General features: G+C 45.5%; 1 protein-coding gene across 5 annotated transcripts in view; it reads left to right on the top strand.

Annotated features, from left to right (window-relative positions):
* The first annotated feature begins 285 nt into the window (after positions 1-285).
* Positions 286-15,658, top strand: part of CADM1 (cell adhesion molecule 1) — a 346,994-nt gene continuing 331,621 nt past the window's right edge. For all 5 annotated transcript variants that reach the window (XM_062197057.1, XM_062197056.1, XM_062197059.1 and 2 more), the window contains exon 1: positions 286-440. In XM_062197057.1, coding sequence (XP_062053041.1) covers positions 308-440 — 133 coding nt within the window. In that variant the 5' untranslated portion in view covers positions 286-307. The remainder of the gene's footprint in view (positions 441-15,658) is intronic.

Below are 15,658 nucleotides of genomic sequence, written 5' to 3'. Positions count from 1 at the left end.
CGCTGGCCGCCCTGGAGAACACTTTTTCCTTGATCCTGGGGAAAGCGAAGACGAATTTTAACATAAACATATTTGCATACGCCCCGCCCCCGGCCCCGCCCCTAGGTGGCGCGGGCGCGCCGCCGAACGCCGGCGCCAGGGGGCGGGGTACGGGAGGGGGCGAGTCCTCCGAGAGCCGGGTTGGGCTCACGGCGCTGTGATTGGTCTGCCCGGACTCCGCCTCCAGCGCATGTCATTAGCATCTCATTAGCTGTCCGCTCGGGCTCGGGAGGCAGCCACCGCCGCCAGTCTGAGGCAGGTGCCCGACATGGCGAGTGCTGTGCTGCCGAGCGGATCCCAGTGTGCGGCGGCAGCGGCAGTGGCGGCGGCGGCGGCGCCTCCCGGGCTCCGGCTCCGGCTTCTGCTGTTGCTCCTCTCCGCCGCGGCACTGATCCCCACAGGTAGGTGTGGGCCCCGGCCGATCGGCCCCTAAACCTCCCGAGGCACCCCAGGAGCCGCAGCCGTGGAGGGGGGAAACGTTTCCATGACAACCTTCCCCCACTTCCTAAATCCGAAGCGCAGGGAGTGTGGCGAGGAAAACTCGCGGCTGAGCTGGAAGGGGCTGAGGGGGCCGGTGGTTCCCCTCTGCCCTGCCCTGCGGGGTTTGAAGGAGAATCCTCAGGGACGGCTGCACCCACCCACACCTCGTCTCCCCGGCTGGGCGCGGGGCGCGGAGTGGAGTGAGGCTGGGGGCCGGGGGGCTGCAGCGTCTGGGGGGGAAGGGGCTGGGTCGAAAGCACCGGCCAGCCTTCCGGACCCTCCTCAACTCGCGGCCGTCCCCGTAACTTGCAGGTCCCCGCGTCTCCCAGGGCTGCCCCCCGGCCCCCACCTCTCGGGCGAGCCCCCCGGTTCTCCGTGCCCGAAAAGCCTCCCCGGCCAGGGCTGACGACCCGCCCGCCTCCGGCGTGATCGCTCCCCGGGCCCCAGGACATCCCCAGACTTGGCTCTCGTCCCCCTGCGCGCCCGCGCGCTGCCTGTGCCCCCCCTGTCCCCGGACTGCACGCCGCTCGCCGCCCCTCCGCCCCCCGCGGCTGGGCTGCGGGTCTCCCTGGCCCGGCTCCAGGCGGGGAAAGTTCCCGGGGCCCGGCCCCGCGGGGCGGGGGAAGGCGAGCGCCGTCGCCGCCTCTGCGGGAAGGCGCCGGGAGCCCGCAGCCCGCGCGCCCCGCGGCGTCCTCCGGGCGAGCGGGAACGCCGGGGCTCCCGGCCGCCGGCGCTCTCGGGCGGCCGCGGGGCTTGTTCGCGGCCTCTGCGGGCCTCCGGGCGCCCCCGCGTGCGGACGGCCGCCTTGGGGCACTGGCCCGGGGGCGCCTTCGCTGAGGCGGCCGAGCACTGGGCAGGAGCTCCATGTGTGGCTGCCCGTGTGCCGGGCGCGTTGGCGCTGTCGGGAAAGAAGAGGGCAGTGTTTGCATTTGCTAACAAAAGGCAGCCGGAGCTCTGCCCCTACCGAGAGGCCGGCCGCGCTGCTGCACCCTGCCTGCCTTCCCGCCACCTCGCCGCGCCGCGCCGCGCCGGGGCCCCCAGCGCCCCTGGCCGCCGGCTGCGGTCGCTCGGAGCGGGCGCCGGCCGCGGGGCACCGGGCCGCGGGGGGCGGGCGGCGGTGCGGGAGGGGATGCAGCAGGGGGCTGTGCGCCTGCAGAGCCCCCTCCTTGCAGCTCTGGAGCTGCAGGACCCGGGAGCAACAAGTGGCGGAGGACGGCCGCCGAGAGCTCAGCCCCCAGCAGCGGAGCCCCCGGCCCCGGCGGGCGGCGCGCTGGCCCGGCCGTGCGGCTCCGGGGGCGTCTCTCCGCTTGAGCGGTGCCTTTTGTTTACACGCTAGAGGACACACAGTTATGTAAACACCGCAGGAGGCACGCTGTAGAAAATGAGGATGTCTGGGGGTGCTAGCTTTCCTTGGTGGGGTGGGGGGTGGGGTGCTTCTCCCCGAAACAGGCTGGTAGCAGAGCTGGGTTTGGGGGAACCTACTGGGACTCTGTGGGGGTGGGAGGCTTGCAGCAGCTTCAGTTCCAGCGTTGAGAATTTTTTTTTTCCTATCGTGCCAGTGTCTGTGTCCGAATATTGTTTATGTATTTTCCCTCGGTGGGGTTCTTAATTCATGAGTTAGGAGATGACTGGGCACAGCCCATGCCGGTATGGTTACAACTTCATTTCGGGTGATGGCTGAGACTGGATGGGTTCAATAAAATGTTCCTCAAAGAGATCCCTCGTGCTGCTGCATTGTAAAAAAAAAAAAAAAAAAAAAAAAAAAAGCGCCAGTGTCAGTTAAACGTGAGCGTGAGTAAAGGCTCGGTAACTGGCGCATAATAGAGGCAACAATGGACTTGTACTGGCTGCAAAAAAAAAGTGTGTGTGTTTGTGTGCCTGTGTGTGTGTGTCTGTGTGTGTGGAGGCGGGTGACGAGTGGGAAGCCCTGGTCGGGGGGAGACTGCCTTTCGACTAAAAATGGGAGCCGTGCAGCGCCGCTTCGCAGTGTAGCAGGCATGGCTTGTGCCTCGTCCGCGAGCCGGCTCCTGGAAGGCACCAGGTAGTAGCACCAGCACGGTATCTGTAACTATATCGCGGCAAGAAGTTGCCTTCCTGGCCAGGGATGGATGCTGATTTAGAAAGGAGCGGTCTGGAACTCAACCGTGCATGGCAAAGCTACATGGAAATTCTGTTGCCAGTTACCATGGAAGCAGCTTCTTGCTCTTGTGTACATCCCTGTTTGTACGCCGGTTATCAGATTGTGTTCAAATTAGGAAGTAATTGGGTTTGATTTGTAGTGAGGGGGTGAAAAGACCTTCTTTACATTTTTCCCCCCTCTGAATGTATGTTTTTTGTGGGTTGAGGTTGGTGGTGGTGGTGGTGGGGGGTCTTGGGCCAGCCTTAGGTCCCATTCTGCGGAGGTGAATTTTGGGTGGGCATGGGGGACTTTTCTTAGTCATCCTCTTTAAGCGTTTCAGAAGGCTTTCCAGCGCCCACTCCCAGGGTTGGAGAAACCTGTTGGTGCAGCCTTCTTGCTTCATTCAGCTTGTTTTCATTTATATCCTTGCTGGGAAATCCACGTAGGGCTGATGTGCAGTGATTCCTGGCTGTTTTCTCCTGTAACTAAAGTCATCCATTCCCCCATCCCCGCTACCCTGACTCCCACCCCCAAAAGCCTCCTCCCATCCTTCCTGTGGTGTTGCGATGAAATGGATGTTGATGAAATGCAGCCAAAATGGGATTGCCTAAGCTGGCTGCACAGTGTTAATCGCGCCTGTACGCCTGTTAGGTTTAAGGTGCATGCATGATGGTGTTTTCCACTGCGAACGACCCAGGGGCAGACGACCCCCCTCTTACCTTTTTTTCAGGATTAGAGAAGAGGGCTGATGGGGAGGGGGTCTATGACGGGGAAGGGAAGCCCAGGGCCGAGCCTCGCTTGCCTTAGCCTGTTAGGGCTTGTAGACCGGGGATAGGGACTTTACAAAAGTGCCGCCCTGCTATTGTTGCCTTTCCCTGCATCAAATTGAATAGCCGCAGGAGGGACTTGCACTTGTCTGTGATAGCGTTGATAAAATATCCCTCATTAATGCCACTTTATATTTACAGTGTGTCACTGGAGACGCACAAGGCTTCATTTAGTGACTTGTGTGACGAGACAAGCTTGCATTATTTGCCCGGGACATTTTGGAGGAACAAGAGACCCATTGAGTAATCTTTTGAAATGAACAAATACGAAAAAGGGGGCAAATAAAAGAGCAGGCAGTTCTGTGGAACAAAGAGCTTTATTCATATGGATGTTGTACATGCTTTATCCAGTTTTCCCCAATGGCCCTCCTGGTAAAGGGGAGTGGGATGAGGAAGACGCCAACAGGCAGGACACTTTCACTTCCTCTCTCACTTCCTGACTTCGTGTTCTTATCGGAGTTCGTCCCGAATCACTGCCTGCTCAACTTTCTCTACTCCCTCTCAAATCCCAGAAGGTAATGGGTTCCTGAGTCTTAAAGGGAGACTCTGAAATCCTTTCTCCCTGCTCCCCATTTCTTCAGAAGAGAGTGGTGGCTACCTGTTGAGATTGCTGGTCGTTGGAGGAGATACTGGTTGAGAGAGATGTCACTTTTCTATGATATGTGTCAAGAAGTGGTTGATAGTGAATGTCAGATTGGTAAGATGTCTTATGTTGATAACGTTAGACTTCCTATTTATTTTAGCATCCAAAATTTTCTTTGTCATTAAGGCTGCTTTTGGAGTTTTTAGTGGCTTTTTCTGCACCTGGTATGTTTTAATGTCATAGCTGAGTGAATTTTGATTTTTCCTTGGCCTGTATTGCTAAATGATTTTTTAGGCTTTAAAAATTGATAATACTGCTGTGAATATAAACTGTCTCATTCTCTTTGGTTTCTGCATGTGACATTTTAATGCCTAATAATTGGCCACTTAGAATTTACATTTTAAAAATGTTTGCGTGTGTATGTTTTTAACAAAAGGCCCGCTTTTATGCAGAAAATCACTTAAATCGGGCCAGTCTAATCCATGCTATGATTTGAATGGAAATTTACTAGCATTTGAGAAAAATTTGTGGGAAATAAATCCAGAGGATTCAAGTGCTGTATATCTTTCTTGGGAAGAACAGTACTGACCATTACACTGGGCATTTTTTAACTGAAAATCCAGCACAGAAAGGAGAAATCACACAGCGACATCTGTTGCAGAATTGAAAATTTGCTGCTTTGAGTTGGAAGCAATTAGTTCCATATAAGTGCATAATGGTATCTGTGTATGTGTGTGTGTGTATTGACAGAAATATATGTGTATACATACTTATATATGCATATGTATACACATTGCTGGGAACCGCGTATTCACATTAAAAAGTATTTAATAGAACATGTAACCTTTTAGCACAAAAGCTCTTTTTAAAAATACTGCCTTTTGAAGTATTAGAGAGTCTTATAATCATGGAATTTCTGAAAGGGGAAAGATACTAGAAATCATCTTGTAAAATCTCAATATTCAGAAATGAAGAAGCTGGAGCCCAGAGGAAAGGGGCCTTGCTCCCAGCTGACCTGAGGCTAAGCTGGCTGCAGATCCCGGATGGGGAAAGGTCTCTGGATGTCCAGCCAGTATTCCTTCTGTTCCACCTCCTGGCAGCAGTGCCCAATCCCAGATAGGGATCGCGGGTAGACACTATCTTGTCTAAAATATTTTATATTCTGAAAGCAGCAAGATTAATCGTTGCTGTAGGTAATAAACCCAGGGATCAAAGGCGTGATCTCTGGGAAGAAAGGACCGGTTCTCAGTAACATTGTCTTGGTGTTGACAAATTATTCTGAAACCTCTGGACTTGACTTGGCAGCCACAACACGAATGTCATCCAAAGCATCTTCCTAGGGAGGAACTCCAGATTTGTGTTGCTGCAATAAGTCAGATACCCCGAAACTGGGCTTCAGGAAGCTCGGGACTTGATTTTTGAGATTTTTATTTCTGCTAATATTTACAATAGAACTGGTTCCATGGAACTAAGGGAAAAGGAAGAGTTCTTAAGTCAAGAACAAGGACATGGCTCGATTGGCTTAGCAGGTGCTTGTCCATTTTCATTAATGAAGCTGAGAATAACCTCATTTCTTTTTTAAAGAAAAAAGAATTTTACTTTTGCAAGATGACTTTTTACATTGGTCTTTTTTTTTTTTTATCATTTTACAATTCTGAAATATATACAAAAGTGGAAAGACTGCCACATTTAACACTGTCTCCAAATCACCCAATTTCACTAATTATCTACCCCTGGTCAGTCTGTTTCTCTATGCTTCCTCCTCTTCTGAGCTTTATTTTAAATAAATTCTGGACACTCTATAATTTCTTCCATGATTAATTTTGAATGACTCTCTAAGATACAACTCTTTTTTTCCCCATCATAATTATAGTCTCATTATCGGATCATACACATGAGTGTAATTCACAAAGTTTGTGGAAAATGGAATTAAAAGATAGGTTTATTTTGGTGCCAAAAATATTTGAAATCCATGCATACGAAGGCTCTTCAAAAAGTTCATGGAAAATATGTATTGTGAAAAACCTAAACATCCATTTGGAATTTTTTCACACCAAAATAAAGTTCTTTCTTAGTTCCACTTTTCTGTATGTCTCCACTGGATATACAGATTTTTTTTTGCCCTACCCTTGCTTTACTTAGGAAGATGAAATAAAAGGTCGTTCTGGTGGGTAAAGCAAAGGCAGAAACCAGAGAAGCCAGAGAGTGACAGCTGCCTGCACACAGGAAACTTTGCCTGTGACTCGTTTATTTTGAGCAGAGTTTTGTTTGGATCGGATAAGATGCATTTTATTGTTGTGTAAATATGCAGTAATTGTAGATAATCCCTTACTGTGGCAGGCACCCTTGGCCAGACTGGTGAGTTCCAGTTTTTCCCATAATGAATACCCTCTATCTGAGAACTTATTTTAGTTTGATGGCTGTGAGCTACTCTATTCGTTTATATATCCTTAAAGCCTCTATAGTATAAATGCCTTTGCATTTTGTGAATTTATTGCTTAAAAGGAAAAATGTCTTTTCCCATTTCTAACTGGCTAAGTGCTAAATTTCAGCCCATATTCGGTAACTGAAGTGAGCTCGAAATGCCGTCTTTGGCATGGGAAACCCATACAACAAGTTGTAAGTATTTGGGTCTAATTTTTGTATTGGGGATGAGCATTTATTGGGAGAGAAGAGGTTACTCGGTTACTCCCTTTGCTTCTCAATCTTTGCCTCACTGATTTAAAATGAATTTTTATTTTCAGCTAGTGATGTTGGAATGCTTCACTGTTAATTTCTGGGTTTCTTTGGTTTTTCTGAAAATAGGTTGGCTCCATGTTCCAAGGTTCGTGAAATGTGAGGGTGGTTCCCCCCCCCCCCCAAGAGGCTCTTTCAAATAGTTTATGTCATATGGACTATAAATCTGAAGCATTTGATTTGTTGGTTTCCATCCAAACAGGTAATCACACATGAGCTTAATCTGAGGGGTCCGAGTGGCCTTGGCCAGGTGAAACCCGCCTCCTGCGTCCCTCCTGAGCCCGCCTCCATGCATTTTGCACAAAGGAATGCGTTTTGGGGAGCATCACCAAAATCAAATAAAAAGCCTTTGTTTGGAAACCATCAGTGGAGGAAGGAACCCACTGGAATGTTTGTAATTACAAGTGGCACCTCCTTGTTCAAATTGCAGAAGCCACAGTTTCTTTTTCAGAGGTTTAAATTGCAGGCTCTAGCTCGCAGCTGCTGTGGTGGTTCACGGGCAGTTTCTCTTTGAAGATCGTCCAGCTCTGGTTCTCAAAAGCTTTGGTGCAGTTGGCCTAGAACTAGAGTGAGAAAAAAGGGAGATGTAGGCAATTCTATACACACACATCCAGAATGACGTGTGGCCTGCATTGTGACTCAAAAGAAGCTTGGCGTTAAGATTGAGGAAAGCGAGCGCTAAGAAAACGTGTTCTGACTGACAGGTGTCTTGAATGAGGTGATTATCTTAAGGGAGATGTGGGACGGGAAGATTTTTTTCCTTTAGTAGATGTTTTACTGGAATATAGTCATTTGACCCAACATTTTGATCTAGATATTTCAGAAATGTTAAATAGGCTTGAAATGAAAGCGCTGTGATATATATTTAAATGCTACTCAGTGTTTGAAGTTGATATTCCAGTGACATGGACTTTTTAAAATGCCTAGAATAAGTACCTTGCTCTTGGCAGCCTTCCTTGGGAAGGTAGGTGCTCTCATTCCTCCTCAGCTGGCCAGCACTGGACTGCAATGTCAAGTAGGAATTAAGTTTTGTGGTCCCTGGAAGAGGGTGGTGAGGGAGAAAATTTGCTTGAAAACAAAGGGTTCATGAACCATGATCTCTCATTGTCTGTATGTAGCTTATCTCCACTTGGCTGGGATTCACCCAAAAGCTCACCCATCAAAAGCAGAACCTTTCATCTTCCTGCCATAGCTTTCACCTACGTTATTGTGAGTGTGAATGTCCCCGTGGTCCTCCTGGTCTCCAAGACCTCTCAATTTGGAGTCTTTTTATTTCTCCCCCTCTTCCGCTTCCACTCTCTGCCTGGAATAAAATGGAGCCGATTCTTTGTGCCTTACCTTCTCCGGAAGCTTCAGCATCCTCTCCAAGCCGAGGGGTGACTAGTGGGAGCTTCCTAGCCACCTCCCCCACCGCAGCCTCTGCTGTGAGAAGGAACTCAAGTCTGCCTGCTGCAGCGCTACTTCTTCTCAGGATGGGAGCGGGACCCGTCTCTTTCAGAAACCTCATCTCAGATTTTTACTTTTTGTTCCTCCCTCAGTTACTCTCTCATTCCCTCTCTAATTGCCCTCGTTTCTTATTACTTTTCAGCCCAATCCTGATGGGACTGGAAGACTGATGATTCTGCAGTGAGACGGAGGAAGAAAGTGGTTCTGCTGATCAGCCTTCTGCTGGTTGCCATTGGTTGCCATTGCACAAAACTACTCTCTTCACTGCTTTTCCCTTGACTGTCTTGGTTTATAGGTGCAGGACGGCCGGTTCTCTTTGCCTACCTTCAGAATAAGCACCTTCCTTTTGCATCTTTCATTTTAACTAACACCTACTTACCTAAAATAGACCTCAACACAGGTGTTTTTCTTTTTTTGCTTTACAGATATATCCATGAGCATTTTTCTGTATGCCAAGCTGAATTTGTGTTGGCATTATGGTCATGATTTTAATGGAAACTTTAAATTTTAGGATGTTGGAAATGCATAGAGCCTTTTTGGTAGCCTGCATTGGAATATGAGGATTTACTACAGCATGAAAATGGTGTAATTGACTTAACAAATCTCAAGCTGGCAAAGTCAGACTTTCAGACAAAAAGTGAAGCCCTTTAGAAATAGGAAGACGTAGGGTTGAAGTCAGAGAGAAAGGAACTTGGCATGGATGAGATTGGCCCCTGTGAAGAGGAGCCAAGAGATGCCACCTCGAGGAGTAGTCAGTGCTCGTGTCTGGTATGTGTTGTTCCTGAGAAGAACCTGCTTGGAGAAATGATTGAGAAGTGCTCTAAAATCCAAACCTTTATTAGCTAATGTTTTAAACGTGCTTGACTTTGGGAGTAGTGCTGCCTACCTGACATAGCCACTCCCGGCGTTGTAGCAGCTCTGTGATTTTGCTTGCATTTTTGTAGATAATATAGAAGATGAATTATTATTGTCTTAAGAAACAAAAAAAAAATGAAGTCTTTTTTTCTCAGTCTAACTGCTAAGCTTACAATCTTACGGATCTTTTCAAAGCCTTTATCTGGTAGTAATATCTGCTGTAGTCTTCCCTTTTTGCCCCTAGTCTAGCATCCTCACCCTTTCAGAGTTCAATTCTTGGTAGTAGAAAAAAGGTTATGCAGCATGATAACACAGTGATATATAAAAAATTGGATTATCTTAGAATATTTTGGGACAATCTTGAGGAATAGGTCATATGTCAAAATGTGGGATGTATTTGGCTCTTTGCTGAATATGCCTGTGATAAGCCCAGCCACACAGACATTACAAGCCATCAGCTTGATTTTTCTCTTCGGAATAGAAAAGGAACGTTGCTTCATTTCTCTTGCAGCAACCTTTATTTAAACAATGAAAACTTCAAAGATAGGGAGGAAAAAAAACAAGTTAATTTAGTGCTAAATTACTGCTCAAATGGTTTTATCTCTTAAAAGGTTCAAGTAGAGATTAGCTTAAATGACGCTGAATTTCACTTTTCCTTGTGCATATCTTGTGAGTACACTTCCCTGTGAAGAGGCCTCTGTTTCTTCCTTTTTTTTGTTAATAATCTCATAAATGTGAGTTGCTGTTCCTTTTCTGTTCATGAAGCAAATCTCTCCGTCCGTGGGTGAGATCAGCAAGTGGAATGCCCCGTTTATGTTACAGAACAGTGAAAGCTAGTTAGTTAAGAACAGCAAGAAGGGGCAGGCATTTGGCACAGTGGTTAAGACGACAGTTGAGTTGCCCACATCTTTTGCTGACTGCCTGAGTTTGAGTGCTGACTCTGTTTCCAATTCCAGCCTCCTGCTAACGTGGACCCTGGGAGGCAGCAGATGATATCTCAAGTAGCTGGGTCCCTGCCACCCATGTAGGAGGCCCGGATGAGTTCCATGTTCCTGGAATTGGTCTGGCCCAACGTTCACTTTTTCCAGTATTTGGGAAGTAGAACAGTGGATAGAAGATCAGTCTGTTTCTCTGATTTTCAAATACATACAAATAAATAATGAAAAATTAATATCAAAGAACAGCAAAACAACCTACCTCATAGAATGTCTAAAATATAATAAAGTCAGACATGAGCATGTTTAAGGAGGAAGTCTTCCCAGCTTGTCCATCAATTTTATTGAAATAGCTGGTACTTGATGTTGGGGGTTATGTCTCAGGTTACTGCTTGTAATAATTTAATTTAATTTGTAAATCTCTCACATGTTAAGGAGTACTGATTTTTTTCATAAAGGATTGATTCAGAATGAACTCGGGTGTCTGCAAGGGGAAGCTGAAGAGCAGAGTGAGAGTAGAATCCCACCTAGAGTTTAGTGGTTTTTGAAAGTGAGTGAAATTATCTGGTAACCTTGGAGAAACTGACAATGGTGATAATCTCTAACTGTTGGGCCTTTTAACACAGGCAGGACTTTATTATTTTACCCAGCCTTCTCTAGTTATTTAATAAACTGTGCTTAGTCATGAAATCATGTTTCTATGGTTAACTGATAAGACATGTGATAGAAAAATGAGTACTTAAAAAGGATTTAAAAGTTGAGTATCTACTTTGATATTAGGCACTGTGTTAGGTACATCTCTACCAGAAAATTAGAATCAATTATTGCAACTTTTTTTTTTGAAAAATTTCAAAATCATGGGGCAGTTGAAGGAAGAGTACAAGGACAGTGAACACTTGCATTTATTTACCTTACCCAGATTCATCAGTTGCTAACATGTGCCCATTTGTTTTATAATTCTTTCTCTCTAAATCATGTAACCACACATACTCAATGGCTTTTTTCCCTGAACTGTGGTAAAGCAAGTTGTGCGCAGCGTGATGCTTTGTCCTTAACTACTTTGGCATATAGCTTTGAGGAATATGGACATTTTCCACAACCTCAGTAATGTTATTACTTTAAATTTTTACATTAATTCAATAATACCTAATATCTAATCCACATTCAAGTTTTCCCTGTTGTGCCATTTTAATGTTTCTTTATGTGTTTCTCTGTCCCCCCGATCCAGAATCCATCAGAGATCACACGTCGGCTTTGGTTTTCCTGCCATTTAATACAGAATTGTACCTTGCTTTCTACCTTTTATTATTATTATTATTATTATTATTATTTTTGTTTTTCATTAAGGAGTTCCTGATGAGGTACCTTTCCTAGCATTGACATTTTGATGAGTTCAGACCTGCTGCTTTGTAGAATGTTCTACAGATTGATCCTTTTTCCCATAGTTCAGTTCAGATGAAACATCTTTGGCAAGAACACTGCGTAACTAATGTTGCCACCTTCTTGTGGCATCACAGGGAGAGGGAAATGGTTGCCCCAGTTCACTCCCTAAATGACTGCAAAGGCCAGAGCCGGGCCCATCTGAAGTCAGGAGCCAGGAGCTTCCTCTGGGTCTCCTACGTGGGTACAGGAGTACAAGGACTTGGACCATATTCCACTGCTTTCTCAGGTGCATTAGCAGGGAGCTGGATTGGAAGTGGAACAGCAGGTACTTGAACCGGTGCCCACATGGGTTGTTGGCACTGCAGGTGGCAGCTTGAGTGCTGGCCCCAGATTTCTTCATTTTTGTTCCTTTGTAATCAGTGAATAATCTGTGGGATATCTTGAAACTGAGATCTTGTTCTCTAATTCTACTTAATAGTTTTAGCAGGATCGCTAAGTTTTGTCTGAATCAAATACTAAATTAGTAGTACAGAGGCGGGCACTAAGCCTCCTCCTGTGGTACCGGCATCCCATGTGGGTGCTGGTTCAAATTCCTGGCTGCTCCACTTACAATCTAGCTCTCTGCTATGGCCTGGGAAGTGCTTGGGCCCCTGCACCTGCATGAGAGACCCTGAGGAGGCTCCTGGCTCCTGGCTTCGGATTGGCTTAGCTCCTGCTGTTGTGGCCATTTGGGGAATGAACCAGCAGATGGAAAACCTCTCTCTCGATCTTTCTCTCTGCCTCTGCGTCTCTGCAACTCTGTCTTTCAAATAAATAAGTAAATAAATCTTTTTAAAAAAACTAGTCGTACATAAAAGATACAAAATTGTAATTTTTCTCATTCTGAAATTTCTCTACATTGGGTGCATTCCTGCATAAATAAGAATTTGCCTTCAACCTTCTCTCCCCCCCCCCTTTTTTTTTAAATCAAATGGTCTTATGAGTTTAAAAAATAAAAATTCAATATGATGTATTTTATTATGTCGACTTTAGCTGGTGTGGCTCTTCAGATTGATTCCTTTGATATATTTGATATATTCTCATTGTTTTTAACCACGTTCTTATTTTATGTCACAGAGGATATCTAAGTTTACCTTGTCTCTTCCCTATGTCAGATCTCAAGTCACGTATTTCACCACGGAGTCCTAATTCCCCCTAGTGAGGCAAAAGACTCATTGCTATGGAGGTGTCATTGTTTTTAGACTTTTTTCAGTGGGCAGAACCAGGACACACACAAATACACACACACACCCATGCACATTTATAGTTACTCATTTGAATTATGAGTTCATACTGATGCCTTCAAATCCAAGCCTAACGTTCTTTCTCTCCATCTCCCAATCATTTTTAGCGTCTTCCTCCTTCCGTGCTGAAAACTCTGGTTTCCAGCCACATCACTGTCTTATAATTAATCTAAAATGTTTGGAATTATCCCACCAAGACCACAGTACACAACAAGCCAACCAAAGAAAGTTTAAGATTTTTTTTTTTTGCCTTTCTTTTTTAAAAAATTTATTTCCCTCAACTGATGACTGGATTAAGAAAATATGGTATATATACACAATGGAATATTACTCAACCATAAAAGGAATGAAATACTGACATTTGCAACAAAATGGATGCAACTGGAGATCGTTATGCTACATGACATAGGCCAAACTGAAAAAGAAAAACATCGTATTTTCTCTTATTTGTGGTAGTTAATATATAGGGAAAGGATAAAAATTGTGATGTCAGATAATTTGGTATGTAGTTACAAATTTCGCTTCATTGAATCATACCATGTAAATGACAATATACTATTGTTTCACACAATAAAAGAAGAAATGGGGGAGGGAATAGTGAGAATTCTTGGGGAACTAGTAATACTTTGTTCTTAATTTGAGTGTTGGTTGTGAGGGTGATCAGATAACAAAAAAAAAAAAACTCATTGATCCATACAAGTAAGTGAATTTCTTGGTAAATATACTGTATTTTAATATTAAAAATTTTCTTTGAAAGGCAGAGTGACGGAGAGGGAGAGACAGACAGAGATCTTTGATCTGCTGGTTCACTCCCCAAATGGCCACAACAGCTTGGACTGGGTCAGGGTGGAACTTCCATGTGAGTTGCAGGGGTCCAAACATTTGGCACATCTGCTGCTGCTCTCCCAGGCATGTCAGCAGGGAGTTGGATCAGAATCAGAACAGCCAGGAGTAGAAACTGCCCAGCTTGGATATAGGATTCTGGCATTGCAAGCATTGCCTTAACCCACTGTGCCACAATACCAGCTCCACCATCCTTTTTGTCTTTTAAAGTAGATCCCACTAATGGTAAACAGAGTACTATGATAACAAATGTACAAATTGGTTTTGTTTTTGTTTGTGTTATCAATTAGATAACATAGTTAGGATCTTTTATATTTGTTTACATGCAATTTTTATATTTTCTGTATTTTAATCTAGTTCTTTATTATAAATCATTCACATTTTTCAAAAATCAAAACTATATAAAGAAATATCACTCCTGCTGTATAATTTATGCTACGTATTGACTAACCTTGTTAGAAAAGCCAATTTCAAGGCCGTCGCCTCAGCTCACTAGGCTAATCCTCCGCCTTGCGGCGCCGGCACACGCGCCGGCACACGGGGTTCTAGTCCCAGTCGGGGCACCGATCCTGTCCCGGTTGCCCCTCTTCCAGGCCAGCTCTCTGCTGTGGCCAGGGAGTGCAGTGGAGGATGTCTTTGGGCCCTGCACCCCATGGGAGACCAGGAGAAGCACCTGGCTCCTGCCATCGGATCAGCACAGTGCGCTGGCCGCAGCGCGCCTACCGCGGCGGCCATTGGAGGGTGAACCAACGGTAAAAAAAAAAAAAAAGGAAGACCTTTCTCTCTGTCTCTCTCTCACTGTCCACTCTGCCTGTCAAAAAAAAAAAAAAAAAAGCCAATTTCATTCATTTTCATGTACATCTTTCCTATTAAAAGTTAGAAATAAATAATAGAAAAAATTAACATTACACTTTTATGTAAGCCTGTGCTAACTTCTACCTATACTGTCTCTTTTTATTTGACAAGTCCTGGATAATCATATTTATTTTGCCTTTTTTTTCTTACTTTAGAAACCAGTTTTTCCATTATCAATTCTCTTTCATTTCTTTCTTCTAAGTAATAATTCTATTTGGGTAGTAGGAAGATTTCTGAATACATTTTTTCCCTTTTTTTTTTTTTTTTTTGACAGGCAGAGTGGACAGTGAGAGAGAGAGACAGAGAGAAAGGTCTTCCTTTGCCGTTGGTTCACCCTCCAATGGCCGCCACGGTTGGTGCGCTGCGGCCGGCACACCGCGCTGATCCGATGGCAGGAGCCAGGTGCTTCTCCTGGTCTCCCATGGGGTGCAGGGCCCAAAGACATCCTCCACTGCACTCCCTGGCCACAGCAGAGAGCTGGCCTGGAAGAGGGGCAACCGGGACAGAATCCGGCGCCCCGACCGGGACTAGAACCCGGTGTGCCGGCACCGCAAGGCGGAGGATTAGCCTAGTGAGCCGCGGCGCCGGCCCATTTTTTCCCTTTTAATTGACTAATTATCTGAAAGAAATTCCTTCTCATATGAAGAAAAGGTGTGTCTGATGTTTAATAACCGTGCTTTACATTGCTTCTAGTAGGTTATGTTTTACTCTTCTCCTCATCCAATAAGGTGCCAAGTGTATACCTCAAGCCCCAGTTTGCTTTTAATTGCAATAGAACTTGAATTGCACAACGAACACACTTTTTGCATCTAAGCCTTAGAGCATGTTCTAAAACTGCCTGCTCTGTATCCCTCTCCCTCTCAGTAACTCTGCCTTTCAAATACATAAATAATTCTTTTAAAAAATAAAACTGCCTGTTCAGTCTGGATTTCCATAGTCATCTCAAACAATATGAATGGCGGAAGAGAACTATAATTTATTTAATGTTTTCATTCATGATCTCATTCATCCTCACTTTTCATCCTGTAAGTGGTTACCCATTGATTCATTTTACAGATGATAAAGCTGAGAAGACAGTAGGTTCCTGGTTCATGAGGGACAAATAGCAAGCCTCAGAACCCTCAGGAGCCAAAGCAGATTCATCTTCAAAACCCGTAATTTGAAACATTTAACTGTATTTTCTAAAAATGTACGATGTCTAAAGCCACATGTCTTCTCTCCGCACCTCCCTGCACCCTTTATTTCCTATCTGGAGGAAGAGTACCACCATCTAC

This window comes from Lepus europaeus, chromosome 7 (assembly GCF_033115175.1).
Source record: "Lepus europaeus isolate LE1 chromosome 7, mLepTim1.pri, whole genome shotgun sequence".
In the NCBI taxonomy this organism is placed as follows: Eukaryota; Metazoa; Chordata; class Mammalia; order Lagomorpha; family Leporidae; genus Lepus; species Lepus europaeus.
The sequence above is the reverse complement of the archived record's forward strand: the minus strand, read 5'-3'. Positions and strand labels throughout refer to the sequence as shown.